Source organism: Penicillium soppii (genome assembly GCF_028829465.1).
Source record: "Penicillium soppii strain IBT 18220 chromosome Unknown utg000006l, whole genome shotgun sequence".
NCBI lineage: Eukaryota > Fungi > Ascomycota > Eurotiomycetes > Eurotiales > Aspergillaceae > Penicillium > Penicillium soppii.
Genome location: NW_026643236.1, coordinates 56,663 through 83,078, shown reverse-complemented (window position 1 = coordinate 83,078; position 26,416 = coordinate 56,663). Strand labels below are relative to the sequence as shown.

The 26,416-nt window shown below is 45.4% G+C and overlaps 9 protein-coding genes across 9 annotated transcripts; 3 read left to right on the top strand and 6 right to left on the bottom strand.

The window, feature by feature from the left end:
* Window positions 1-2,131: 2,131 nt before the first annotated feature.
* Window positions 2,132-2,804, top strand: N7529_007391 (uncharacterized protein; the record flags this gene model as incomplete). The annotated part of the gene is made up of 3 exons (XM_057242918.1): window positions 2,132-2,348; window positions 2,421-2,643; window positions 2,720-2,804. 3 exons carry the CDS (start codon window positions 2,132-2,134, stop codon window positions 2,802-2,804), a joined length of 525 nt encoding a protein of 174 aa, XP_057094456.1.
* Window positions 2,805-3,780: 976 nt separating this feature from the next.
* N7529_007390 (alternative oxidase) lies at window positions 3,781-4,992 on the bottom strand (the record flags this gene model as incomplete). The annotated part of the gene is made up of 3 exons (XM_057242917.1): window positions 3,781-4,291; window positions 4,354-4,644; window positions 4,727-4,992. 3 exons carry the CDS (start codon window positions 4,990-4,992, stop codon window positions 3,781-3,783), a joined length of 1,068 nt encoding a protein of 355 aa, XP_057094455.1.
* Window positions 4,993-5,569: 577 nt separating this feature from the next.
* On the top strand, window positions 5,570-7,371 carry N7529_007389 (NADH-ubiquinone oxidoreductase C3A11.07; the record flags this gene model as incomplete). The annotated part of the gene is made up of 4 exons (XM_057242916.1): window positions 5,570-6,212; window positions 6,275-6,552; window positions 6,609-7,239; window positions 7,298-7,371. The coding sequence occupies 4 exons, from the start codon at window positions 5,570-5,572 to the stop codon at window positions 7,369-7,371; spliced, it is 1,626 nt and encodes a 541-aa protein (XP_057094454.1).
* Window positions 7,372-8,775: 1,404 nt separating this feature from the next.
* Window positions 8,776-9,681, bottom strand: N7529_007388 (YncE family protein; the record flags this gene model as incomplete). Its single annotated transcript, XM_057242915.1, has 1 exon — window positions 8,776-9,681. The coding sequence occupies one exon, from the start codon at window positions 9,679-9,681 to the stop codon at window positions 8,776-8,778; it is 906 nt and encodes a 301-aa protein (XP_057094453.1).
* A 918-nt stretch (window positions 9,682-10,599) lies between these two features.
* Window positions 10,600-11,660, bottom strand: N7529_007387 (Dehydrogenase multihelical; the record flags this gene model as incomplete). Its single annotated transcript, XM_057242914.1, has 3 exons — window positions 10,600-10,895; window positions 10,948-11,332; window positions 11,397-11,660. The coding sequence occupies 3 exons, from the start codon at window positions 11,658-11,660 to the stop codon at window positions 10,600-10,602; spliced, it is 945 nt and encodes a 314-aa protein (XP_057094452.1).
* Window positions 11,661-12,326: 666 nt separating this feature from the next.
* On the top strand, window positions 12,327-14,126 carry N7529_007386 (uncharacterized protein; the record flags this gene model as incomplete). Its single annotated transcript, XM_057242913.1, has 1 exon — window positions 12,327-14,126. The coding sequence occupies one exon, from the start codon at window positions 12,327-12,329 to the stop codon at window positions 14,124-14,126; it is 1,800 nt and encodes a 599-aa protein (XP_057094451.1).
* Window positions 14,127-14,515: 389 nt separating this feature from the next.
* On the bottom strand, window positions 14,516-14,950 carry N7529_007385 (transcriptional regulator family TF; the record flags this gene model as incomplete). The annotated part of the gene is made up of 1 exon (XM_057242912.1): window positions 14,516-14,950. The coding sequence occupies one exon, from the start codon at window positions 14,948-14,950 to the stop codon at window positions 14,516-14,518; it is 435 nt and encodes a 144-aa protein (XP_057094450.1).
* Window positions 14,951-18,620: 3,670 nt separating this feature from the next.
* N7529_007384 (Major facilitator superfamily domain general substrate transporter) lies at window positions 18,621-20,462 on the bottom strand (the record flags this gene model as incomplete). Its single annotated transcript, XM_057242911.1, has 5 exons — window positions 18,621-18,878; window positions 18,950-19,054; window positions 19,125-20,234; window positions 20,290-20,354; window positions 20,405-20,462. The coding sequence occupies 5 exons, from the start codon at window positions 20,460-20,462 to the stop codon at window positions 18,621-18,623; spliced, it is 1,596 nt and encodes a 531-aa protein (XP_057094449.1).
* A 384-nt stretch (window positions 20,463-20,846) lies between these two features.
* N7529_007383 (uncharacterized protein) lies at window positions 20,847-21,860 on the bottom strand (the record flags this gene model as incomplete). The annotated part of the gene is made up of 1 exon (XM_057242910.1): window positions 20,847-21,860. One exon carries the CDS (start codon window positions 21,858-21,860, stop codon window positions 20,847-20,849), a length of 1,014 nt encoding a protein of 337 aa, XP_057094448.1.
* Between the last annotated feature and the right edge of the window lie 4,556 nt (window positions 21,861-26,416).

Here is a 26,416-nt window from a genome sequence, read left to right as displayed (position 1 = left end):
TTTTCATTTTAATTTGCGCTTTACTTCTTCTTAATATACATTCAACGAGCCGATCTCTCCCGTACATGCAGTCTTATATTGAAAGTAAAATGGCAACAATGAAGGCCATCTCGCTTCACAGAGAACGTCAGTAATCTCTTAGAACTATCAAGAAGGATCTGAGATGATGAATTACGGTAGCCGATACTGTCTTCAAAACCTCGTTATTTATAGTAGTCTAACCTTTTTTCTCTTCTTCTAGAACTTTTGTTTCCCTATGGCGTCATATTATGTTATTTTACACCGAGCGAAATGCCCTAACTGTTAGTTGGTCTTTTCATGGATACTCCCACTCTTTTACTGTTACAATACCCTGACACTGCTCTCGTGATAAGCGTATAGCCAATGATTCTGCTTGTTGTTCAGGAGCATGCCTCGATCTGAGCACTGAACTTGAATACTGTGGCTCTTGCAGCACCTCTTGCATCAACAACCTATGCCGCGTAACCCACCCTCAATGTTACTCTAGGTCTTGTGTAAATCTTGCTAGTAATTCGACACACTGTGGGTCCTGCAACAAGAATGTAGGGAGTCTGATCACTATCATCAAACTCTCTTATTTGCTTTTTGCTCACAAACGTCCCATCTCAGTTAGTGCGAGAACAGAACCCAGTGCTGCTGTTTAGGAACTTGTGTCAATCTACAAAACAGTTCCATGCAATGCGAATCGTGTGAAACTTTTCCAGTACGTTTATGCAAATTCTCTAGAAAACCTTGTTGCAGTACTTGAGTACCCAGCTAGCCTGCTACTCGGGCTCTTGTGCAAATTTAAATTCGAATTAATTACACTATGAATGGTGTAATATCATTGTGAGTCAGCATAAAGCCATCAGATTATATTCTACCCGGGGAGTAGTCAATAACATATGATGGACATCCATAGTGCCCATTAACCCAACTAAGCTATTGCCAAGGCTCGTGTGCCAATCTAAACACAAGCCGGACCTATTGCGGAACTCATAACACCACGGTGTGCTTTTAGTCTTCGATTGATAATACTCAATATTCTTATTGAATCACTATCATATGGATGTGTGATACCAGTGCACTGGTTCGCAATCTACTTGTTGCTCGGGCTCATGTACTAATCCAAGGACCAATGCTACTCATTGTGGGTCTTGTAGTATCAATGTGAGCCTTCTTGACCTTTTTTTCCTCTGCTCATTTTTTTACCATTATCCACGTTGTCTTCAAGGTTTCTACATTTTCCAACAGTGCGCTACGACCAACCAACTTGTTGCTCGGGCTTATGTACCAACCTGAACATAAGCCAGACGAATTGTGGGCCATGTGGCGTACGTAAGCAACTGGCCTTTGTTTTTGCTTCTAGACTGTCAACAGTGAGAGTTCGGTGTTTTAGATTTCAAACATTCAAATACGCTAATGATCATCCTTGGTGTCCCTCTATCCAATATGGTGTTGATGGTATGTGCAGATGTCCCTCGAACGGGACATTTTGCCCGCCAACAAATTATTGCGTATGTTCGACATCCAAATTTAAAAAATTACTCCCATGCGAAGTTGCTCTAAGTGCGCCTTTTTTATAAGGTGCGTTACGGCAGGGTCTTCTGTTGGGTGCTGTCTAAACAATCATGTTTGTCCTCCCTTGTTAATCCAAATAGTGCCCCAGTATGCGTCAGTCCCAGTCAGGTACTTTCTATGAAGCTGAACTTGCTGATGATTTAGTGCTACGTATGCGTGCTCGGCCTTCGTGTGCTTTGGATGCATGACAAAGCAAACCGAGAAATACCCAATCAGCCAGTCGGAGTTCCGAGGTGTAACTTTTGATATTTCTGCCGCCTGTGGGGCATTGACACTGCAATTCCCCCATGAAGTTTAGGTCTGATTTAGGCCGGCGATCGACCGCCGAATCATGCTGCGTGGACAAAGCATCTCTCGGTCTTCGCGAAAACGTTTGGTCAGCGTCATTCTTGAATTTGATGAGCTACAACTAGCGTCGTATCTCGTATTGGGCGCTGAAAATCCAATTCAAATGGATAAATAGGAGACCATGTTACGACAGTCGCAGCTTTCAGAGTTATTACAAAAGCAACAATAACTACATTGGCCTAAATTGCCGATAGTTGAGGCAATGAAGATAGCTGCAACTTGGGGCTTACTGGCCACCGCCGCGTTGGTAACAGCCGGATCGCCCACTGTCTACTTGATCCGGCATGGAGAGAAACCGAGCGATGGCGGCAACGGACTAAGCGCCCAGGGTGTCCAACGTGCACAGTGTCTGCGATCGGTGTTCGAGAAGGGTTCTATCTATAACATTGGGTACATCATGGCACAGACGCCTAAGAGTAGTATGATCTCCATCCCCCCGCCTTTTGCGTGTTTTGCTTTTCATGAATCAAGCACTAAATGTTGTTGAACAGATGGCAAGCAGGCGCGTCCGTACGATACCGTTGAGCCACTAGCCGAGGATCTTGGATTCACTATTGATACATCTTGTGATCGAGACGATCCAAGTTGCGTCAAGAAAGTGGTCCAAAATTACGGCGGGGCAGGTAACATTTTGATCTGCTGGGAGCACGATGCATTGACAGATATTGCAAAGGAGCTGGGTGATCAAACCGCACCTTCATATCCAGATGATAGGTTAGTGCAATGTGCAATAACGTCTCTCTTTCTGCTGTTATCACCCGGTCATGAGCATATCCTAACCTCGATGTAGTTATAACATCATTTGGACTGACCCATCTCCTTACTCGACTATTACAGCGGAAACGAGCGAGAACTGCCCAGGATTAGATCAGTGATATACCGGAAAGACTGTCTTCAAACTATCATATTATTGCGAAGCAATCGCGCATTTGGTGTAGCCAAGATCTCACATTATGGCTTGAAATAGAACCATGGCTGGAAGTAGAAGAATCATAAAATTGCGTCCACGGAACTCAGTGTCTGTTCATAATTTGCAGTTGACTCCCGAGGTCGGTGCATAGCAGATATGGTTTCTCCGCCTTAATGTCGAGACTTGATTTTCACCTTTATTCTGCCCTCATTCAGGCCACTTTTAAAGTAGAGATTCTGATGACGACACGAATGTTTCTGGTCATTATAAGGCTATACCATCTTACATTGACGAGTGAATAACAGTGAATAGCGGGTTGGAGGAGAACCTAGGGTCTTGCATTGTATAAAAATGACGGGAATCTGGTCCGTTAGGTCAAGGCCGTCATCGACACTGTTCACCTTGAGTGCTCATGGTATGCATTCGGATATCATAATGAGACGTTGTTATTTATTTAGGAAAGATTGAATGTCGAAAATTTTGTCTCGCTTCAGACTTTTTCACCGATTTTCTTGAAGTAAAGCTTTATTATAAGCACTCGAACTAGAGACTCTATAAGCCTAACGACCCAATAATTTGAATAGGCTTACTGGTTCTCTAGGAATCAATTCCCCTCACATTTTGAGAACATACGCAGCTAAATAAGATTGAGCCACAAAAATGATGAATTGGAAGAGAGTGGTGAAATGGGGTACACATGTAACAATTTATGATTGAACACGAACAAATAAACCAGATAGATGAATAAGTGTCCTTATATAAACTTGAGCTGCTCCTACTCCTAGATGTATCCCGGGGCTATATGTGGGAATCACAATATACTCCAATGTATACTTCATAAGTCAATAAGGGAGTCACGGTGACTTAAGCAGTCTCCCGTCAATGAGCGTTGTGCTGTAATGTGGAATGATGATCCGATTCATGAATAGCACTTTGACAGATTAAATCACATCCTTGCGCTCCCAGCCGTATGCTCGATTTGGATCAGGCCCATCAATTGGACGTGGTTGGCTTGGGTCATGGTACTCGGCAGTGTAAGGATTTGGGTCTTTCTTTTGATCCAAGTTCCCCAACGTATGGTTGACCTCGCGATGTTTTGCTTCATCCGCCCTAACATAAAGTAAGAGGTCCACCATCCGACGCTTCCCTTCCGGCATTTCCCAGTATTTGACCGCGATGTCCGGGGCCGCTAGGTTGTTCCAAAGGGGTAGTTTTCCAGCTTCCACATCATGGATAGCATGTGTATACGTGATCACGGCTTCTTCCTCCAGGTATCCCACAAACCGATGGCAGGTTCGGGGCGAGATGAGGTAGGACAAGAAAAACAAATTGAAGAAGACACCCTGGGCCCCAAGAACCATTAGACGCATGAAAGGGCCTGGCTCCGCAAGCTTCATGAAGGTCAGCAAATGCATACGTTCATTATAGGCTTCTTCAATCAGCGATTCGATCCTGTGTGTCGGTGTCAAAATAAGTTCGAGGATCGAAATATATAAATCATCATATGAACTTACCATCCATGATCTCTTTTCATCTGCCGAATGCTCTTCAGGTGTCGCAACATCCCACCAACCATCCCCGGAACCCCTGCTACCGACTCCAAAAAGATGAATCGAATCAACCATTTCCTTTCATCCATAACAAACCTTTTAGCAACTTCCTCGTCTTTCTTGGGGTTCCGATATCCAGTAGCAAAGTCAGTACCCCATCGGAGTAACTGCACAAGGCTGAGGGCGACTTTGTCAGACATGCAACGGGCGTCGCGGTGAGCAACGCAGATGTCCCGCATGTCCTTCTCCGAATAACTATAGCTATACTCAGTATGTTTATGTTTGCCATGAAGGGTGCGCCACTGTTAGAGGTTCCGCAGGGTAGAAGGGAGTGTACATTGGATGATGCCAGATGATCTTGGTTTCCTTGATTTTCCTGCTATCGGGTGGAGGTAACAGGCTTTTTGATGACTGCTGCTTGGAGGTAGAGAATCTCGCTTTTTGGGCCAAATAGGGCCCATGGTGGCTTGTTTTGACATTCTTATCTTGTCGCAGCGAAGCTGTAGGCCAGAGCCGATAAGGAGCAGTGGACAATGTTGTATAGGCAAGAGCACCTGGTTTGAGGAGCCCTCCGAGGACACCTCGCGCTTGTGCACACATCATGTTGGTTGTTTACAATTGTTGACAGAAATACAACACAACCGAATTGACCTTTAAGTGCATCACAAAAGCGTTACATACATACATACTAATTAAAATTCGGAAATACAATACGGAACTCCGAACATGGAAATTCCGGTTGACGCATACCTCAGTCTCGCCCAAACCTCCTCTCTGGAGCTTCTCCCTGGAAAAGCCCAAAAAAGACAATTGCCTCACGGACTGCTCAGTTCTGCACTGCCTAACCCATGCCGGCAGCACCGAGCGAATCCGAAGCAAATCAGAATATCGGAAGGTGGAGACACCATATCCCGGATGACTAGATTGGGGTTCCGATTCTGGCAAGAGGGCCTGAGGCAGCACCTCATTTTCTAAGAATCAGCCGTCTATATATGTACCAAGATTGTAGTGCGGTTCCATGGGCCAAGTATTATTTAAAATTCAGGAAACTGATCAATTTGACTCTTCCACCGAGTATTCGTTCATCTCTGGCCAACATTCAAGGTTTTATTGCAAGCCTAGAAACACCCGAGGTTTTTTTATCACATTTCATTGAAAGTAAGACCTGGAGGAGAATAAAATGACTATGTTTCCGAGATTTCCTATTCACCGAGTTTTGAACTCGAAAAGCCTTCGTTCTTGCCGATTGAACAAACAACCACTATTTTCTCAAGTCACCCGGCGTACATTGAGCCTGAAATATCACGGAGACCCAACTCCAGTAGTTGGAACCACCGCGCGAGTACGGAACCAAAACTTTCGAAATACAAAGAGAATCGCATTGGTCTCGCTTGTTGGAAGCTTTTCACTTGTGGTATACAGTATTTACCACCTCAACAACCTCCGGGAACAACTCCAGCCAGATCCCAGCAAGAAGACTCTTGTGATCCTAGGAACGGGATGGGGAACGACATCACTGCTGAAAGAGATCGATTCTTCAAACTACAATATCGTGATGATATCGCCACGCAACTATTTCCTCTTCACCCCGTTGCTGCCATCTTGCGTGACCGGTTTACTAGACACTCGGTCTCTGATGGAGCCCATTCGGAACATCTTACGCCGCAAAACCACAGTGGTCAAATTCTATGATGCGGAAGCGACGAATATCAACTATGAAAAAAGGGTGGTGCATTTCAAGAGTAACTCCAATGACGCATCCGCTGGTGATATCCCGTTCGACTTGCTTGTTGTTGGGGTTGGTGCGGAGAATGCTATCTTTGGTACGTCAATTAGATTGCACTGAAAGCTAAAGCTGGAGGGATACATGCTGATGTGCGCCTAGGAATCGAGGGTGTGAAAGACCATGCTTGCTTCCTTAAGGAAGCAGAAGATGCACAAAAGATCCGCAGGAAAGTGATGAGCCGCATCGAACAAGCTGCCCTCAAGGGCCAAGGGCAAGAAGAAATCAACCGCCTTCTGCATATGGTTGTTGTAGGAGGTGGCCCCACGGGAATTGAGACAGCTGCTGAATTGCAAGACTTCTTCAAAGACGATCTGAAGAAATGGGTCCCGGAACTGGCGAATAAACCCACAGTGACCTTAATTGAAGCCCTTCCAACGGTATGCATACCGCAACCATGTCCTCTTTCTAGTCTAATACTAATCGCCATTCTTAGGTCCTTCCAATTTTTTCCAAGAAATTGATCAAGTTCACTGAGTCAACCTTTCAGGAAGAAAGCATTGTGATCCGGAAAAGCACGATGGTTAAAAGGGTTTCCGATACAGAAATCGAAGTGGAGTGCCGGGAGCTTGATGGCACTGTACGAAAGGAGATTATTCCTTACGGAATTTTGATCTGGGCGGGCGGCAATGCAGTCCGCCCGATTGTGAGGGACTTCATGGGCCAACTTCCAGCCCAAGCTACTTCTCGTCGAGGACTCGTTATTGATGACTACCTTCGTGTCAAAGGTGCTAGTGACGTCTGGGCGCTGGGTGACTGTACTCAAACCACTTTTGCGCCAACAGCCCAGGTTGCTAGCCAGCAGGGGGTCTTTTTGGGCAAACTTCTTAACGCCATGGCAATAGCAGACAAACACTCGTTAGACAATATTGCTGGTGACATCAGTCAGCCGCTTCTCGGACCGAAGGCGGCCAAGGCATTTAATTATATCCACCAAGGAAGCCTGGCTTATATTGGCAATGAACGGGCCATTGCGGATATACCATTGCTAGGTATGAATATCGCAAGTGGCGGACAATGGACTTTCCTCTTCTGGCGTTTGGCTTACATTAAGATGTGTCTCAATGGTATGTGCTCAATTCTATTACGTTTGATATTCGCTAACCCTGCTTCACTCGGCCATAGTTCGCAACCGATATTTTATCATAGGTGATTGGCTCAGAGTTCAACCTTTTGGCCGAGATGTCTCGAGTCAATAGCGGTTATGGCTGCCGAGAGGGTAGAAAGTAATGCCCACGTATAATATGCGTGATAGTCGGTTCTGATTTCAATCATTCATTATATTTCACCTTGAAAATGTGATTGTATCCCTTCTTTCCACTTCTTTGCTCAGTTGACAGCGAAGGATCAATTTGCTCCAACCCCACGATGTCACTGGAATACTCAAACTAAGACTTGATAGTTTTTGAAACAAAATACAAGAGTTCGCTGTTACCCGATTTCTCGCTGTAATGCCAATTTTACGCCATCCGCTTAATGTCTACACGTAAACGACATATTGAAGTCGTCATTTCAAAACCATGAGGTACTGGAATTCACGTTATTTAGCCGGGTATATTGACCTTATGTTTTAAAAAGTTACTCAATTGCCCCAAAAAAGTAAGGAAAATGCATAGTTCAATGAAAACAGTGTGTTTTATAATGGCACAGTACAGGGTTGGATGGTTGGATGGATAATTTCATTTACCCCGACCTCTCGCAAAGTGATATGCAGGCCGTAACAACAGTATATATCCGTGTTCGTATACATAGCGTGTTTGACTTCCTGAAAACGAAGTTAGAGTCTCGTTAAGGCCTGTAGTGTTACGCACAGCTAACTGGTCACAGTTATGTAAGATAGAATCGGGAGATACTTCTCTTATCGTGCTATAGACTTCCTACCTTAATGATCTGTTCCTTAAGCTTAGTGCTAACTAATAGGCCTTACTGCGGGATGAGTCCTATCGAGGGTATCGAGGGTATCGAGGAATAATGCTAGGTAGTACGCCGAATAGATCTACATCGAAGTATTAGTCTATTCGTAATGGCTATTAAGTTATTGTTAAGTAAAGACGGAAGTCATTGAAATCCAATGCTAGCGTGGCGGCCGCTTCTAAAGCTCGTGATCTATTTTCTCACTGTAGTTAGGGTTTTCCCTACCTGAAGGCAAGCGTCTAGGGTCACTTTATTGAATCCGTTGAAGGCCCTTTTAGATCGAAAGCAACGAGGGTTACCACCTTATGTTTATACTACGCTCGATCGATCGCATTAAATAAGACCATCAGGGCCTGTTTAGTGGTTCTGCCTGGCGGCGCTCGAACAGTACAGGGCGGATCAAAATCAGTTTCATTATTTTGTCCTCTTTGATTGTTCCTCACACCCTACTTTATTAACGCCAGGCCTAATATAGCTAGTTGATACTTATCACCCTTTTTTTATTCAACAGTCCAAGATGATCTAGGCCAGATATAAACGATAGTGGGTCTGGCCAAGATATAAGATACAACAAAGAGAATAAAGCGGTAAAACTGATTTCGAGCGAACCTGTAGCAAAAATAAAATCATGAAAACAAAATTTACAGTACAGACATCAGAACACAGTCAATAAATTGCCAATGCGTCAACTATTCACCAACATAGGCCACCCCTGTGATCGCACCTCCGATGTCAGGGAAAATCGTGGTCTTGCAGGACCCGTCCAAATTGGCACTGTACAGAGAGCCTCCAAGATCGCCGAAAAACATGCGGCTGTTCTTCAGATCCAAAGCAAGTCCAATCCCTTCATGAAGCTTGCGAACCAGGATCTTTGGTTTCAGGTTGTTTGTTGACACATCTGACAGGGCCACTGAATTTACAGTGTTGCCATGTGGTGGATCACCACGATCAGTCCAGTACAGTGTTCCAGAAGCGTGGTCCAATTCTAAATCGATGGGTTCCGGAAGATTGTCCAGAATAACCTGGATATCACCATCTTTTTCGAGACCCATTCGGAAAATTCGTCCTTCGTTCCCCTTCGAGGGTCCTTTCTGCGTCCAAAAGACAGACTTAGACTCTTCGTCTACAGCAATCCCGACACACCAGTTCTGCACAACCTGGCTGTCTGTATCGAGAATACCAGCCTGGTAAAGCACTTCGATGTCACTGCCATCCATGTTCGCCCTCATAACTCTCATACCTTCTCGGTCTGACCAGTACAACATTTTTGACTTGGGCGCAATAGTCAACTGCTTCGGCGTATGTGTCTGGCCTGGTGAGATGATCGTCACGATATTGTTACCGGACAAATCACTGCGTTGTATGGACCCATCGTTGGCAGAGGGGACTCCCATATTCGTCCAATATATGTGCTGGCGATCCGTGTCAACGGTAATTCCGTCGGGCAAACTTCTGAGGTTGGTAACCAGCTCGCGAAAACCAGAGCCATCCGATTGGCAAGTCAGAATGCGGCCATTGAGTTCTGGATTTGAAATGCCAATGTCGAGGAAATAGATTCGACCCGAAGGCGCCATAGCAAGGCGAGATTGGACCATTGTAAGAGAATATGAAAAGAGATCGAAAGAGATCCAGTGATTAAGCTTTTGTACAGGCAGGGGTTGATAGGTAAGTAGACTGGCGGCAAATCACAGCCTTTAAAACATATTCCATTGTTCAAGTCGATTAACAATTATCCGGCACGGGAGAGCCGACCGGATTGTCAGATTTCCAAATCTCATCGCTTCCGAAATACAGCCGGGAGCCTAATTGGGATGCTCCGGCCTCGGGATATGACGACGGTTACTCCGTTGACCCACTTGATTTGGAAACCCGAAAACATTTTAAGCCGTGAACTATCGGCTTCCGAAGCTCGAGCTGCTAGCCCCAGTTTTGTAAAACGTGATATCGTCTAACTTGCCACTTAAGCGATAGGGACTAGACCTCGCCACAACCGGCTCACGGGTAGGCAAAGCCCAGCCGCGACGGCTAAAGATATAGGCAGAATGCCAACCGCACCGCACCGCAAACCCGCATAGTTAGACCGCGGTCAACCACAAAGGCCCGTTTTTCATAACTGACCTAGTTATGCCGTGCCAAGCTACATAAACTTGCTCATTCATATTAATAAATTACTGTCATCTACAACTGTTTTGGTTTGCAAGTGTCAACACAATATTCCCGGTGATATTCATATTGTTCCATGCACATTTTGCTAATCGATACACCAGACATGAAGGATATTGCATTCAACCTTGGGAATGAAGGCCACCGTATTTGATTTATCGCAACATTACCTGCAGTCTAAATTAGCCCCCACGGATTGCTATACTGCTAAAATTCTCATAATTATCGAAGGAAAGAAACTAGTATTTGTATTGAGCTAGCTGCTAATAGAGGAAAAGAAGGAAGATCAAACAGGCAAGGAGTAAGGCCCTTATCTGCCTGAGGAAGAAAAGCTGCCTCAACTATAGATCTTAGATGGAACCCTCAGTTTTGCTCTTGATCAAGCCAACCAAAAGTTTGTCACGACTTTCTTCAATCTCTTTCAAGTTGACCCGCGATGTCCACTCATTCACTTTCTGTTTAAGAACGTCGACATCTTGAGAATCCACGTCAAATTCATGCCGGCGCATGTCATACAGCCACGTTTTCAACGCCGGTCCCAGGTGGTCCATAACATGATTGAAGTTTCCACCTCCACCAAGAGTGTTGGTCATGATAGGTCCAGTCAAAGCCCAACGAAGACCAAGGCCAGATGTCACGGTTTTGTCTAATAAAGTCAGAGCAAGTCACACAAATTGAATCATACGGATAACACTAACCAAGGTCCTCGGCTGAGACTACACCCCTTGAGACAAGGCTATAGGCTTCCGCACAAACAGCGGCTTGAAGCCGGTTCGCAATAAACCCGGGAGTCTCCTTCTTGACGAGCACCGGATCTTTGCCTAGGCTTCGGTAGAACTCGATCGCAGCCGTCACGTACGCATCACCCGTTCCTTGATGGGGAACTACCTCCACCAGGGGCACTAAGTGTGGAGGGTTGAATGGATGACCGACTAAAATACGGGCTGGGTTTTTCTCGCATTCAGTGACAAATTCCGATGAAGGGAGACCGGAGGACGACGATGCGATAAGGACGTGCTCAGGGGTATTTGCGTCCAAATGAGCGAAAAGACGGCGCTTGAAGTCCAACCTCTCCGGTCCATTCTTATATGGAAAGATAGATCAGCAACAACCTTAAAGAGAACTCTTTCTGCGATGGCCAACTCACCTCTTGTATCAAATCCAAATCCCCAAGATAAGTGTCGATTGCCTTAACAAATCTGAAATTATTCAAGTATTCGTCTTGTGTCACTTTGGCATTGGGTATGGTTGGCCAATGATTTAGCAAGTAATCTCGGAGTTTGCCATCTGCCCCTGGTGCTGGGTCAGTCACAATGACCTTCAAGCCCCTGGCCAGGAACAATGCGGTCCAACTGGAACCGATCACGCCGGTGCCGATCACTCCGACAGTTCTAATAGTAGGAAGAGTCATGATTTTTGACTTGTTGGGCGTTTATTTCGATCTTTGCGTCTAAATTGAGATTCTATACTAATTTATTATGCGTGCAGTGAGTCCAATAAATAGTCAATGAGCCCCGGAGGTGGCGAAAGAAGTCCAGAGTAACCAGAGTTTGCATACTCACAGAGAAAATTGTTCACCGGAAGCGTCTGCTAGCTTCCGCGATTTCGAGGTTGAAGCCAGTCCGAAAGAGACCAGAATATTCTACGGTGCTGCCGGGTTTCGGGGGATTCAAGGTTCACGGAGCTCAATTATCTCTGCATGATTGGATGCAACAATATAGAGGCATTTTAGCTTTTATGGGGCAAGCAGCCTCGGGGCCAATGGATGAAAGAAACGAAAAAAGAAAAAAAGAAAGATAAACACTCTCTGGGCAACGCCGAGACATCCCGTGCCATTTCTGGCCTTCCGACCTCGGAAGCTTCCAGGGCTCCGGAACGGAAAGATCATATCTTTCACGGATTGCTGTGTCTGTGGCATGCGAAAAGGTATAAATAGCTGGCCGTAAAAGGTGTGTGATACCAGTTGTCCGACTATAGAAGCTGCACAATTAAGGCTACTTCGTCTTTGCCTTTATAATTCTTCGTTCTTTTTTACCCCTTGAAAAGCGATTGTTTGGCAACATCCTGCTGAATTACAATGCCTCATCAATACAAAACCACACCGAGCGCTGATATCTACGGCCCTGGGACTTTCATGGATTCGAGTTTCACTCCAGCTCCCCAAGACACTGCTCGGATTTTTGAGTATATTGCAAAGAACACTCTTGGGTTCACTCAAAATAAAGAACTTTGGGATACAGTGCAGTTTGAGGGTAGCTCGCTACCAATCATTCCTGGTCCATTCAAGGCCCCTCTTATTGCAGCTGCCCTACATGCCATGTGTGGAGTTGTAGCTCACGAAATTGTCGAAGATCGTGACGGCACACTGACGCGTACCCAGCAGGTCACTGTCAACACCGATCATGCTGGTATTTGGTTGGGAACGATTTTTGCAGCTTCCGTGGAAGGGAAAGACATATCTGAACTGGTCAGGTCGCGTCAGCTGTCAGCCCTTTTTCAGCAGAATTTCGACCGAGACTGTATGGCCACACCGATAAAACAACGATCTACTGCTATCTACAAAACAAAGACTCCCGGCGTTTGGTATCAACTTCACGGTTCCCTTAATCCCATTCCGGTGCTCCAGTCGATGGGAATCAACCCTGATTACCCTGCCAGAACCTTAGATGAAGCTTATGACTACATCAGCCGGCACGTGGAGCAATGGAACGCAGACGAGTTGGAAATGCACAACGTCAAGAACGGCTTTTGCGGCAGTATCTGCTTTACTCCCCAAGGCTGGTTAGACACGCTCATGGGCAAGAGGCTTGCGGATCACCCACTAGTCGGCTACTCTCGACAGTCGCATGCAATTCCGACTCCTCCGTCCCCCTTCCCTAATATCGCGGGCGATAGCCGGCCTCTGGCAGGTATCAAAGTGATTGAGCTGGTTCGCATTATTGCCGGGCCTATAATAGGCAACACTCTCGCCGCTTTCGGTGCCGATGTCATTCGCGTGAATTGCAGCCGATTGACCGACCTTGGTGTAAGTAGCGAATTTCCGGCCTACTCCTGCTTGAACTTCTTTTTGCTGACTATTAATTTGCAGGCTTTACAGCTTACCCTAAATACTGGGAAACGCACTATCGATATTGATCTCGACAAGGACGAAGATAAGTCACGATTGCGGGAACTCATTGAGGGTGCCGATGTTTTTGTTCAGGGCTTCCGCCCTGATGCGATCGCAAGAAAGGGCTTTAGCGTCAACGATCTCCTCGAGATGGCCGGCAACCGTGGAAAGGGCATAGTGTACGTCGAGGAGAACTGCTATGGCCCTGACGGGCCATACCACGAAAGACCCGGCTGGCAGCAGATTGGTGATGCAGCCTCGGGATCGTCTTACGTGATGGGCCGGTCTTTGGGCTTCAAAGATGGTACTAGCGTTCTTCCACCGCTTCCAATATCTGACATGACAACCGGCCTTGTGGGTGCTTTGGGGGCCATTATGGCCCTCCGGGATCGGGCTCGACTAGGCGGCTCATATCGGGTGACAAGCTCTTTGGTGAAAGCCGACGCAATTGCGCTGGAACCCGAGATCGGTCTTTACTCTCCGGAGATTGCTGAAAAGAGCAATCAGTTGTTTCAATGGGGTCCTATCAATTCTTCCCAATTTGTGATAGAAATCCTTCTCGTCGTCATGGATGGATGGAAGAGGATTTTCCCCCAATACTTTGAATCCGGACCTGAATCGCTCATGACCAGTTTCCAAGATGGGCCATGGGGCCATATGGACACCTTGAAGCCTGTGGTCCAGTTGAGCAATTCGACTATGACACCTCGCTGGTTGACACCTTCGGTTCCCCATTGTTATCATCCACGAAATATACAATGGCTGTAGATTGCTCCTCGTAAGGGCCACCATGTGGTTCTAATGGTGGCGGCAACTTATGACACTACAGACTGACAATTAGGTTAATTGGTGGTGGAAGTTCATTTGCCAGACCTTGGGATGATGTTTGTGCTCTTATGATCTGGGGGGTAGCGATACAACTAGTGTATGTAAAATAGGGTTGATACCTTGTTCGGATTCCATGTCTAGATGTTGCAATCATACAGTTGTACATCTCCAGTTCTACCACCAAGATTCGAAAAGTCTTCTTGATAGCCCTGATGAAGGATATAAAGAACAAGGTGATTGATTTCGAGAAAGAAAAAGGAAAACCCTTGAAGATTCTGAGACTAGAATTTTGATGTTGTATTGACCGAGTGGTCATAAATGTACATATTTCAGCACATCTTCTGGATAAAAATGAAAGGTCTGATGTATTCAGTTAATCGGACCTGAGCTTGCATTCCCCATCTTTCAGCTGTACTGGTTTCCTCGTCCAGCTGTGCAAAAAACAAAGGCCAATCGTTCCAATCAAACGAATAATTGTCGAGCCAGGCCAAGTTATCTAGATAATTTTGAGGCTCTTGCCGTTCCATGGTAATATCTTGAATCATTATGTTGTCATGGTTGGTTGCCTCTTGCGAAACTTCTCCGGCAGCGTAATCCGTCCCAGAAACACGTATGTCAATATTTTCTTGGATCAACTTGAGAACGGAGCTGCACCTTGAAGCCAATGTGCTGTTCTTTTCATACTCTTCAAGAACCTCACGAGCCTGTTGCAAAAGGCCCTTCAAACGAGCAAGAGAAAATTGTTCCACTACCTGTGGGGACATTTGCGCAGCAAGCAGGATAGTTACCGCAGTGTATATATCTCATCATCGTTAGCAACACCGTGGTCCCTCATTTTACAGAGTAACTTACATGAGACAGTGTACCAATTTGATGGTAATATATGTGCTTGCGTCTGCTCTGGTAAATTTCTGATGATGAATTCTATCATATCCTCAGCAGCTTTGACGCACTGAATTTGACACTGAAAGACTACAGTTCCAATGATTTGATCTTCCGAGTATAAATTGACACTAGAAGCATTGTTTGCCTTTTGATAGTGCACCTGTGGAAGGAAGGGCCTAAAAAGGAGGAGCCGGACAGAGAGATATCTTTTAACAAAAATTAGTCCGCATTTCACATTCTCGGGTACCAGGGTACAAACCGGGCGCGCAAAATGTTTGCTTGACGTGTGATATGCTTTGTTGGCGTCGGGTCTTCAAGATCTGATGGCATTCGGAAATACGAGTGAAGACTTTCGGCCCAATTGCATAGGTCTGACTCGATTCTAAACAGGCTCGTGAATTTATCGAAGGATAATGGTGAGCTAAACTTCACACTAGTGAAATTTCTGCTTGAATCTAGGTCGGCTTTGGAACCACTGGAGTCATAGAAGGTCTCCAACACGTCTCCTATAATGTGATGTAGTTGACAGAAGGATATGTAAAACTTCGCCTTCGAAGGTAGGGCCGTGTTTCTAGTGCCACCGAACTCCATTGAGTGTAGCACCAAAGTATCCTGTCCTAATTTTGCAACAGCTTGGGAAACTTTGGGTGCACAGCCAAGAGTCATAGAGGCAATCCTACATAGAGTTAGGTTGCGCATTGAAAATTGCCGCTATCCATATTTTACCTGTCCATGACAATACATCCATTCCAAACCCGACATGCAAGGTCCCGCTCACGCAGGTCATTGATAGATTCAATTGTAGTAGGTAAATGCAACCCGAGATCCTGGGCGACATGAATCGCCATGCTAATGCTTCGAAAGGATTTCTGTGGCATTTTGTCATGTTGAAGATACACTGCTGTAAGCAAAAGGATTTGAATGATTTCGAAATTGTAAACTTCCATGAGGTCGTAGGACATGAATCCTTGAGCTCTTTCAAAAAAAGTAACTGAGGATTGGTACCGAGAGAGAGGTGTTTGGGACTGAGAAACAACACAAGACATGGCAAATATGATATTCAGAATGCAGTGTAAAGCCCTCTCATTCATAGGGAGTTTTCCATCTTTGATCCACAGCGTCTCGTATGCGTTTTCGATAGACGATTTATCGAGCCAAGGGTAGGCGCTATCCACATAATCCCAATATATACTCATGAAGTTGTCAGCCACCTTCCTTGTAGGAAGAACAAACTGCATGTCGGGAGGTTCTCTGGCAGTATCCTTTTTCTGCAGCTTCGGCAACCTTTCCACTGGCATAGGTGAAATTCGACCTCTTTTTTTCCCGTTATTCCCAAACCCTCTTTTCGGGCGTGTCGCATTTCCAACCTCATGCAGAATATGCGCCCCACTAGAGACGCCAAAAAGACTACCATCAGGCACAATTCCACCGCACAATCTAGCCTCATCTTTTTCTTCATTTGAGAACGGTTGTTTGCACCACTCCTGTCTCCTGGGTGTTCAGTGTCACAGAAGGCGCTTTCGACCGTAACCTTCTCTCGGGCAGTATCTGAACTGTAAGGTGCTCAACGCGTAAGCTGTTATGTAGGTGATGGGCCACGGCAGCTGAGACACAATGCAAGCATCATGAGATACTTGGCCTGTATATGCTTCGGGGGTCATTATATTCTAAATACTTACTGCATACCTGATGAGGGAGAGACTCGATCAGCCTCGCGGTATATACAAGCTTCCGAACTTTGTTTCTTCTTTAAGCAAGGCCCGCACACTGACGGAACAAATATGAGCACAATACAGATGCACTCTATCGGGTCTGTCGTTTGATTCACCTGCCTGGTCTGGCACCATCGCATTTTGTTTTCTTGGCTTTACAAACGTTACATGCGACGCTGATCTTAAAACGTTTCGGTTTCAGTTTTCTCGGTTGTTCTTGTGGGGAAGAACTCTGCATATGAAAAGAGTACATCATTTTGCGACCCATGTTTTATTAAAAAGGGAGAAGACTGTTGAATTCGGAAGTCTCCGTGATTCCTCTCGAGGTCGGGCCGGAATGTCCGGTCTATTATGTCATCATTTGTCCCGTTGAATTTGCAAGCTGGTCTCTCTACCTCAAAGCACGATCGTGATCTAGCATTCGATTAGGGGTAGGCACGAATACACATTCGTGATATTTTGAGATATTCGCATCCGCATTCGTAGTCCACATGTTTAGCATCACGGTAGCTGAACCTTATGCACGGAACAAGGTGCCAAGTATATAATATTGACCCCGCTCTTGTGTGGTTAATCAATCAATCAATTCAATATTAATCTTGCTGACTGTCACTTGTTACGAACATTATAACATTGGTGCATAGGCTACTGTTTCGAGGGTAATACAGTCTGGTTACAGTGTGTTGAGATTGATGGCGAATCAGTATATGATGTTTTACATTCGAGCCATTATTATGATGCATCAATTCAGATGCCTCACATCTCTTCAGGTCAACATAAGTCAAACTTAGCTTACTATCGCCTATTCAAAGTCGCGATCTAAAACTTATAGCTCGGTGCTTTAGCTAGACATAACGTCCAAGGCCGCATTAAAAATAATTCTTCGTCTAGTTGCTAGCCTTATCCTCGAAGTTTAAAATTCTGCAGTCTCAGATAATAACAAAATAATCGTTAAACGTGTGTATCGTTGGTTGTCTGATCTGAAAAATACCCGATAGCTTGTGATTTTTGATGACTATCAATCCTAGCCAGTTCAAAAATCAACGACTATTATCCCCCTATATCTTATAGGTCGCTCTGCCAAGCGGTTCGCAGAGCGACTTTAAGGCCTTCCCCTTAATTTGGCGGTTGCTCGGACATATCTGCGGGAAAGTTTCGTCAGCCTTGAATGGTATATGTAGGAGTATGAGAAAGGATGGAGGCCAAATGCGCGTCGCCAATAGTTTTGAGAATTATACAAGAACGACTCTGTCGTAGCACACAGTATATACTTCCGGATATTTTTGACAAATGATCATAACAACACACTTATTGGGAAGCAATAAAATCAGTCATCCATCATACTGTATCATACGGATATTTTTAAAAACATGATGTTTAACAGTAGATACCTAGATAGCACATGTCATGGCGAGTATTTTCTATGTCTTTTTTGTTAAATGTGTTCAAAATCCTTTTTTTTCCTGGTCATGATAATTGGTGAGTCATCATCTCCTCCGATTGCAAGTTCTCTATGGGCAAGAATAAGTGAGTCGCTGGAATTGACATAAGGCTGCACCAAAGGTTACGTGCATTTCCACAACGGCCTTAAATCTACGAGGACCAAGATCCGGCATGGTTTACCGTTTTACCAAAAGAGGAGTTGCGGTAGGTATTGCACGCTGCTTTGTAGGTGACTTTGGTAGATGGGTGAGGGACGTAAAAAACTGACCGCGTAGGATTGCAGTCTGAATATATGACCAGAGTTACAATTTTAGACAAAGATTGTGCTTGATTACTTTCTGTAAATTGGGTGTCAGTCAATTAACATATTACCTACATGGCAGCATATTTCCCATTAACTTGACCGTTTAACTTGTTGACGCGAAGCAAACTTCCTATATTTGGCAGCCGTTCTAACTCTTGCCGATTTTCCATAAATCAACAACATGATAGGCATTATCATGGTAGCGAAGGCAATCCCCCCAATGAGAATAAAGGTGTGTTGAATACCCATTCCAGCAAGCCAACTGGTAAAGGAGAACCTGATGGCCATTGCAAGTCCATTTCGGACGAAGACCACTGCAATGAGCGCATCCCCAAGGATCTGATTATCCTGAGTTAGCTTGACAAAATTGGGTAGTCTGGCTATGCATAGAGCCAGCGAGGTTGGGATGTAGCACATACGTCAGGATAGCAGTCGTTCAGATATGTCAAAGCGGCATCGGCAGTAACGATAAAACCAAAGCCAAAGATCGCCTGCCCGACTGCAAGAATAATCCAATGGAAGCCCTATATCGAAAAGGTTCAGTCAATATCACCTATGAAGCACAGTACAGGAGGAAGGATATGATGAACACACCCGGCCCAGACCGATTCCAAAAACCAGCAAGCCAATGGCGTTGAGTACGGCAGCAGGGATCATCATCCAGAGACGCATTTCCGGTTCAAAGATACCCTCATTCCGTCGGGCCAACCATACAATCAACCAATCGTTGAAGAAAGGCGCTGTGGAGGTAGCGATAATGCAACCAACAAAGCCTCCAAGGTGGAACAGCCCGATTGCAGACGGGCTGAAGTTGTAAGGCTCATAAATCAGAAAGTATGAGCCAGCGGATGCGTTTGCTGAAAACCAAGCAAGAATGGAACCATAACTCAGAGCAGTAAATGTCACAGCAGGGAACGTGAAAAGAACGATGAAAGGTTGGTAAAAATGCTGGATTATTGGCTGGTCAGTTTTTGTCACGAGAGCAAGTCGCTGGCTGTATGACTTGCGGCTAGCTCGAGAGTCGATTGATAAGTGAGTGGGGGCAGACTGTGGCTCCGTTTCCTTCTCGTCGTCTCCTTTGGTTTTGACAATCTCAGGATCCTTCGAAAGGATAGACTGACCAAACAATGTTGGGATGTACTTTGATTCCTCAAAAAAGGACAACACCAGAAGTAGGTTCACACCGAGAAAGATTGCAATCATCCACCACATCCACCTCCAGCCCATGGAGGTAATGATATACCCTGCAGCGATAGGTCCGCCAGTGGCCCCGAGACTCTGCATGAAGATGAAAATACCATTCATGCGAGCATGTTGATGAACAAAGAATAGATCAACAACAGTGATCATTACAATAGCCTCGCTGATCGAGCCCGACAAACCGGCCAACAAGCTGACTGCGATCAACTCTTCTCCATAGTGAAGGTTCGCCCACCAGATAGCGCACGCAAATTGGACCGCGGCGCTGATAAGATAAAGAGGGCGACGACCGTATTTGTGCACGCATGGAACCAGCAAAAGGCACCCAACTGCGAGACCCGCAAAATTGGAGCCGCTGGCATCATTGAAGGTCGCGTAAGTCAAACCCAACTCTTCTATATACCCGCGGTACGCCAGACTGTTGACGTCAATCAGGACGAAAGTGAACAGAACGTAGGTACAAGTGAGACCAAAGTTCACCGCTTTTCTGACTGAAGACCAATTCTATGACTGTATCAGCTCGCGTCCGGCAGTTGATGATTGGGCGTGACTTTCTTACTAGAGGGTCGTCGGGGTTACCAGAGGGAGTGGGACTGAGAATGAACTCGGAGGTTGACGTATGCCCTATAGTGACATGAGGATGTAGATCCAAGTGGGAGAACGGGACAGCTTACGATCTATCATTAGGATGGTACCTGGGGGAAATTCATCGGAAGAGGCGCGGGCTTGCATGGTGGTGAACAGATGGTCAAGAAAAGATTGGACATCAGCTTGAAATTGGTATATATTTTCATCTCTGCTGGGGAAAACGAGTCATTTATGGCAATTCTAACGGTGACGGTGTGATCAGGGACAGGAAGTGATATGCCCAGAGCTGTTCATCTGCGAGCGTGGAGTGTGGGGAAGGGTCTCCAATACACACCCAAACGTGACTATACACAATCATTGGCCAACCATTATCTGTGTTAGACCGGCGAAATGGCAGTGTGGAGCCTAAGCGGCTCCATCAATACTGGAGCATACACACATAAATACCGGGGTCGCGTGTCGATCAACTACAATGAAGATAAAAAATGAAGTAATCGTTGCTAAAAAGTGGATTTGATGCCATATCATTCAAAGTGGAATACTAAGACCAGGTCTGTCCTCAAAAATACGGAACAGATACCGAGCTGTTCCTTGGTCCCTGTCGGCCCAGACCCGGGCGAGAAACATGCGTAAGTTGGCTACAAAGGGATAGAAAGCCGCCCCACGGATCCCTGAAACCAAATAGAGTACTGACTTCCTTCCAACCACATTTCTTATCTCTGCTCCTGCCACCAATAAAGCTAGGGTGATGTTCGGTGGATGATACCCGGCCATATCTAGACAATGAGTCATATCTGCGACAATCGATGTAGCAAATGATGCCGCTTCGGCGTCTCGTTCCCCAAATGGAAATTGTAGTCTGTGGAGGATCAGAAGTGCGGCTGTACGGTGGATGTTGGCTTGTGATATAAGCACAAGCATCTCTACGTCGGAGAATCGGTCGAGGACAGATTGCGAGATATTGGGAACCCATGCTTCGAGTTCAGCTGTCAACTTGTCAAAATGCTCGGAAGAGAGTGGGCTGTTCCCTTTTTTTGTTCTCGTGGCGGATCCTAGGACACAGACTTGGTAAAGAAGGGGAAGGAGTGGCCCGCAGAGCCCGGCATGCTGGTCAACGATATAGGGATCTCGCACTTGATACTCGATCACGGGGACCTTGGCTCGAAACAGCGATTGGGTCGTATCCAAAAAGATAAGACACAAAAGCTCCCTTGTGTCCGAATTGACTAGTTTCCCAGAGTAGTATAATGGCCGCACAAGTGATAGCGTGTATCGGCAAATTGTACTCGCTGAGAACCCCGATATTAATCGGTGGAAAGTAAGCAAGCTCAATCCCAGAGAAAGAAAACTGCCCACATGATCTTGTCTGATGATCTGCAAGTTTCGGAGAGCATGTAGTGCAGAGGCACAATTGGACCAGTCGGAGTCGCTACAAGGAGCTTGGTTGGCTGTACTCCTGAGGAAAGCCCGAGCGACAGCAGTGTATGGATGCAGGAGAAGAATCGGCGCCTCTCTGAGCCGAGATCGGATCATTTGACGCATCTCTATGCTGAGAAGGGGACCAAATGTGAAGAAAGCGCATATATGAAGCGCCATATATTCCGATATTTGGGAAAGGGAACTCTCTTGGTATATGTTGGCAATGAAAGTCACGTTTGTGGAATTGTCGCATTTATAGTCGATGTCTTCTTGGGTTGATGCAGTAGATGGAGCATTGTGTGGCATATCAGGTGTCGATGGGAATAGACTACGATTACTGGTAGATGATGTCTGAGAGGTAGAGGTATTTACCCTTGGTTTGGGTCCTCGCCGACCGCGTGGTCGGAAATGTGTGCAGGGGTGATGCAAACGATAGCAGCGATAGCAGCTCCCCACAGGTCCCGCCAGACAGCGGGCCTTAACGGAGTGACATCGATCACAGGCAGGATCAGATGGCATGGGGAGAACTTGACCGTACAATTGACAGCTACATCGCTCAAATAGAGTGAAGACCCAAGCACACCATGAATGAGAAAACATTATTCTGAAATGAGCCTAGTTTTCGGCATGGTCTTCTGGATCTAAGCACAGACTTAACCCGCCTACCGAGATGACCAATAAGAAGCGAAAGCGAGCCGGTTTAATTTGTACCTAGCTTGTGAGACAATATTTGAGGTAGCATGGCAGCTGACTTCGCATATATTGCCCCGCTTCACCCCACTTCGAGAAGGCATTCCACTCCTGTTCTTTTCAATATTGTTGATCATCTGCTTTCTTTTGGTCTTTACATAGGTACCTCGGAGGCCAAACCTGGAGAGCTATACAAAACCATACATACTTCTACCCTTTGTTAATGCAAACTATTTTTTTTGAGCTAGAAACCCCCTAAACTGAGAATCATCCCTCAATTGAATCTGTTAACTAGGCCTAGCTAATCAAAATGTTTGAAAACTCTGTGTTTTATTTACCCTGGTTCTGGTAATTTATAGGGTTTCTGGCATGACTAAGTAAGTAATTACAAATAAACAGTGGGTAACGTGGATCCTGGTCGTTCCGGCATCCTGGCCGTTCCGGCACCCCACCAAAATTTCATATTTTCTACACTTTTTAAACTCCAATTAAACAACCAAAACACCATTAAATTGACTAATTAAACCTTTTCGGGCATGTAGTATACCTATGCCCTTTCCCCATGCATAATGAACATGTAGTTTGCTGGCGTACAGGGGCCAAAACAGGAAGTATAGGTTCAACCTGGGGTTCTGGAGCAGGTGTAGGGTTAGATATATATCTCACACTAACATCTTCCTCACCACCCATATTGGCAGTAGGGTCTGGAAGCTCTGTTAAACTACCTATGTTAGGTATCTGCTTCTTTGATTTCTCCCTTTTTTTTATCTGTTTTCTATTTCCCTCCCGTAAACGCTTAATCTCATCCCGCATTAAGATGTGCTCGTGAACTAGCTTAACCGACATATTGTAAAACCGTTGAAGATCACGTTTTGTAGGCGAAGAGATCTTATCAGCAGCCGAGCTTAGACCAGAATTGAGCCTAGATTTGCGTTTTTCTAGCTGCTTAGTCGTCCGAGGGATGCCGGTAGAGATATTACTACCTAATGTTGAACCTTGTGAAACTGGTCGATCTGGTAGAGGCGGAGATTGAAGACGAATGTTTAGCTTTGATAACACCCGATCAGGGTCTAATGGCACTAAACCAGTAGCTGCGAAGGCATTCTCAATGATTAACTCCTTAAATAAGTCGTTACGAGCCGCTGGAAAGATATTAAGGAAGTCGTCTTTTTCGATAGAATCGATACCTAACCGGGTATATTCCGTAACCCGAGTTCCATAAGAGCGCTTTAACACAGCAAAACAACCAACATCAAGAGGCTGTAAAAGATGAGAGGCATGCGGAAGCATATAGATTGGTATGATGCTGTTTTCCTGGCAAATCTTATCGAATGTTGCTGTAAGATGACTATCGTGGCTATCGAGGACCAAAAGACGATGTTTCCCTTTTGTCTGACTTATTGTATGCGGAATAAAGTGTTTTCGGAGCCAATCAACGCCAATTTCGTTACTTGTCTAACCATTTGGACTAACATTAAGAGCCCAATGCTTTAGAAGGTCGTCAAACCATCGTTCCATGAAGTTTTTGCCTTTAAAGATAACGTATGGTGGGAGCGCTCGCCCGGAGGCACAGATTGATTCAACGACAGTCACCTATTCACGATTACCAGCTTGTAAAACGCCCCTCCGACCGGTGTAAAATGACTGGGTAATAACCTTCGTCGTCGCACTGACTCCCATCGTAAACCCTGACTCGTCAAAGTTATAGATATCATCCGAAGTGATACCATATTAAGTAATCGTTTTTTCGACAAGATTGAACCACTCAATAATAGTATTTGGGTCTTCTATTAGGGCACGTTTGTAGTCATATTTGCGAGAGAATCGAGTAGTAAGCTCAGGATGTCGTTTGATATATTGTGTTGGCCAATTTTTGCCAACGGTCTGGGGGGCATTATCTCCGCGGTGTTTAAGCAGTAAATTAGCCATATCTCTTAACATCGCGATTGTAAGCGCGGCGCCTCTCTGATCTATAGAGATTAACCAATCCTGAATTGATTCCTCTTCTAGTTGCGTGAATTTATGGCCTGTACCCCTTGCTTCATACAAATTAGAAATGCCTTTCATCCGATCTGCAAGAGTTGTGCGGGGGACATCGAAAGAGCGAGCAGCAGCAGCGATCGTGGTGATTCTGCCATTCTGAATAGCTTTGATAGCTAATAAGATCCTGCCTTCCTGCTCGATTGATTTTTGAGCTTTTTGACTCCGTTTTGGGGGCATGGTAGGCGTTTAAAGATAGGTGGCTAGGTATGGGCGGAAGATTTGAAGTGGGATGACGAACCCGCCGGGATCCACGTTATAAATTGCCAGAACCAGGGGTAATAAAAGACAGAGCATTCATACATTCTTATTGGCCAGGGCGAGTGAGCATACCGACATTAAAAGTTACGGGTAGTCCGGATCCACCAGACCCGAGATCTCCTGGACTTTAGGTATGGTCTGAACACAGGATGTGCAAAATGTATGTGGGAAACTAATAGTTAACATTTGCAGATATAGAACTATCAAAGGTATCTGTTAAAATGCTATCTGGGCCTAGCCAATAAGAGAGTGTGAAATCTCTTTCTTATTTACCCTGGTTTTGGCAATTTATAGGGCTTCTAACATGACTAAAGCATTACAAATAAACAGGGGATAATCCCTGGGAGTTCACCGACAGTATCTATGAGCATCAGTATAGCTATTGAATCCTTTTTACCGAAGTTCCTCTCGCGTCAAAGTGCGTAAACGCTCGCGTGACCTCATTTCTTCGCATTCTAATTTTTCATAGCAGTCACTCGGCACCTCTTGGCGCCTTCGTGCGTAAAGTGCTGCACCCCGCGCTGCTGCAAAAGTTGGATCTATCGCGAGTTGAATTTTGGCCGTAGTAGGACTAAGAGAGAGATCTGACATAGACTCTCTGAGGGAAGCTAGGAAGCGAGGGTGTGTGACGCTTTCGCCAGCTAGCAGGATATGCGTGATAGTATATTTGAACTCCCGAGGAAGGATCTGGAGTTGTGAACGGACACGATCCCAAAATACGCTTTGGTCTTGATCATTCTCGAGAATATTATCCACTCTGTAACGGCAACCCTATCCAGAGGCTGGGAAATTGCCTTTTCGGTGGCGATTTTTAGTTCTCGGAGTAAATCACTAATGATTTCGACACCATCTGCTTTTATCGGTCGGCCAAGTTTCATGTTCAGCCAACGCCACCAGTCTCTCCAGGGCGACGAGACGCTCGGGAAGAGATATTCCACTAAGCAGGATGGAAGTTCGTGTATAAGATTTCGAGTTGATTGCAGTAATGGCTTAGATTTAGCGAGGCGTGCCATAAGCTCGAGGTATTCCAGGTTCCCCGGAATCTTAGCAACCTCAACAACAGTTCCATTGTAATAATTCACCACGGCCGTCCTAGAAACTATTAGATATTTGCCTTTATAAGAAATAAAGGACCGATGTACTTACCCATACAGAGGTGTCAGATCGAAACCAACCCCGGGTGCATCGTGAACAGTAACGGGTAGGCATGTGTCACACCATGTACCGATACAATCGGAATCAGCACTCACAAGAGACACGGAGTGTGTCAAGGAGCACAGCCACCACAGAAGCATCATGGTCACGGGGTTAATACAGAATTTCTTGTGAGAGGGAGGTTGGGTATCAGTACGTCTTAAACGTCGAATAGCGTCAGATCACTGTCTGCTGTCAAATACCAATTTCTATCGACCAAGGACGGTATCGAAAACTCTGTCTTTCATTACCCCTTGTTTCGCCATCATGGGTCTGGTAAAAGACATCGGGTGGGATCAAAATAGACCCGGTCTCATGCAGTATTCGTAAGGTAATGCCGGCATCTTGTTACCTCGAGCCGTAGGTCATGTAGGCTCGGATTTCCTTCCAGATTGAATTTTCAATCTTTAAACCCTAATAATATCAAATTTATGAGCATATGAAATGGTACTATATTCAACCTGAAAACACACGATCCTTCAATCCATTGTGCC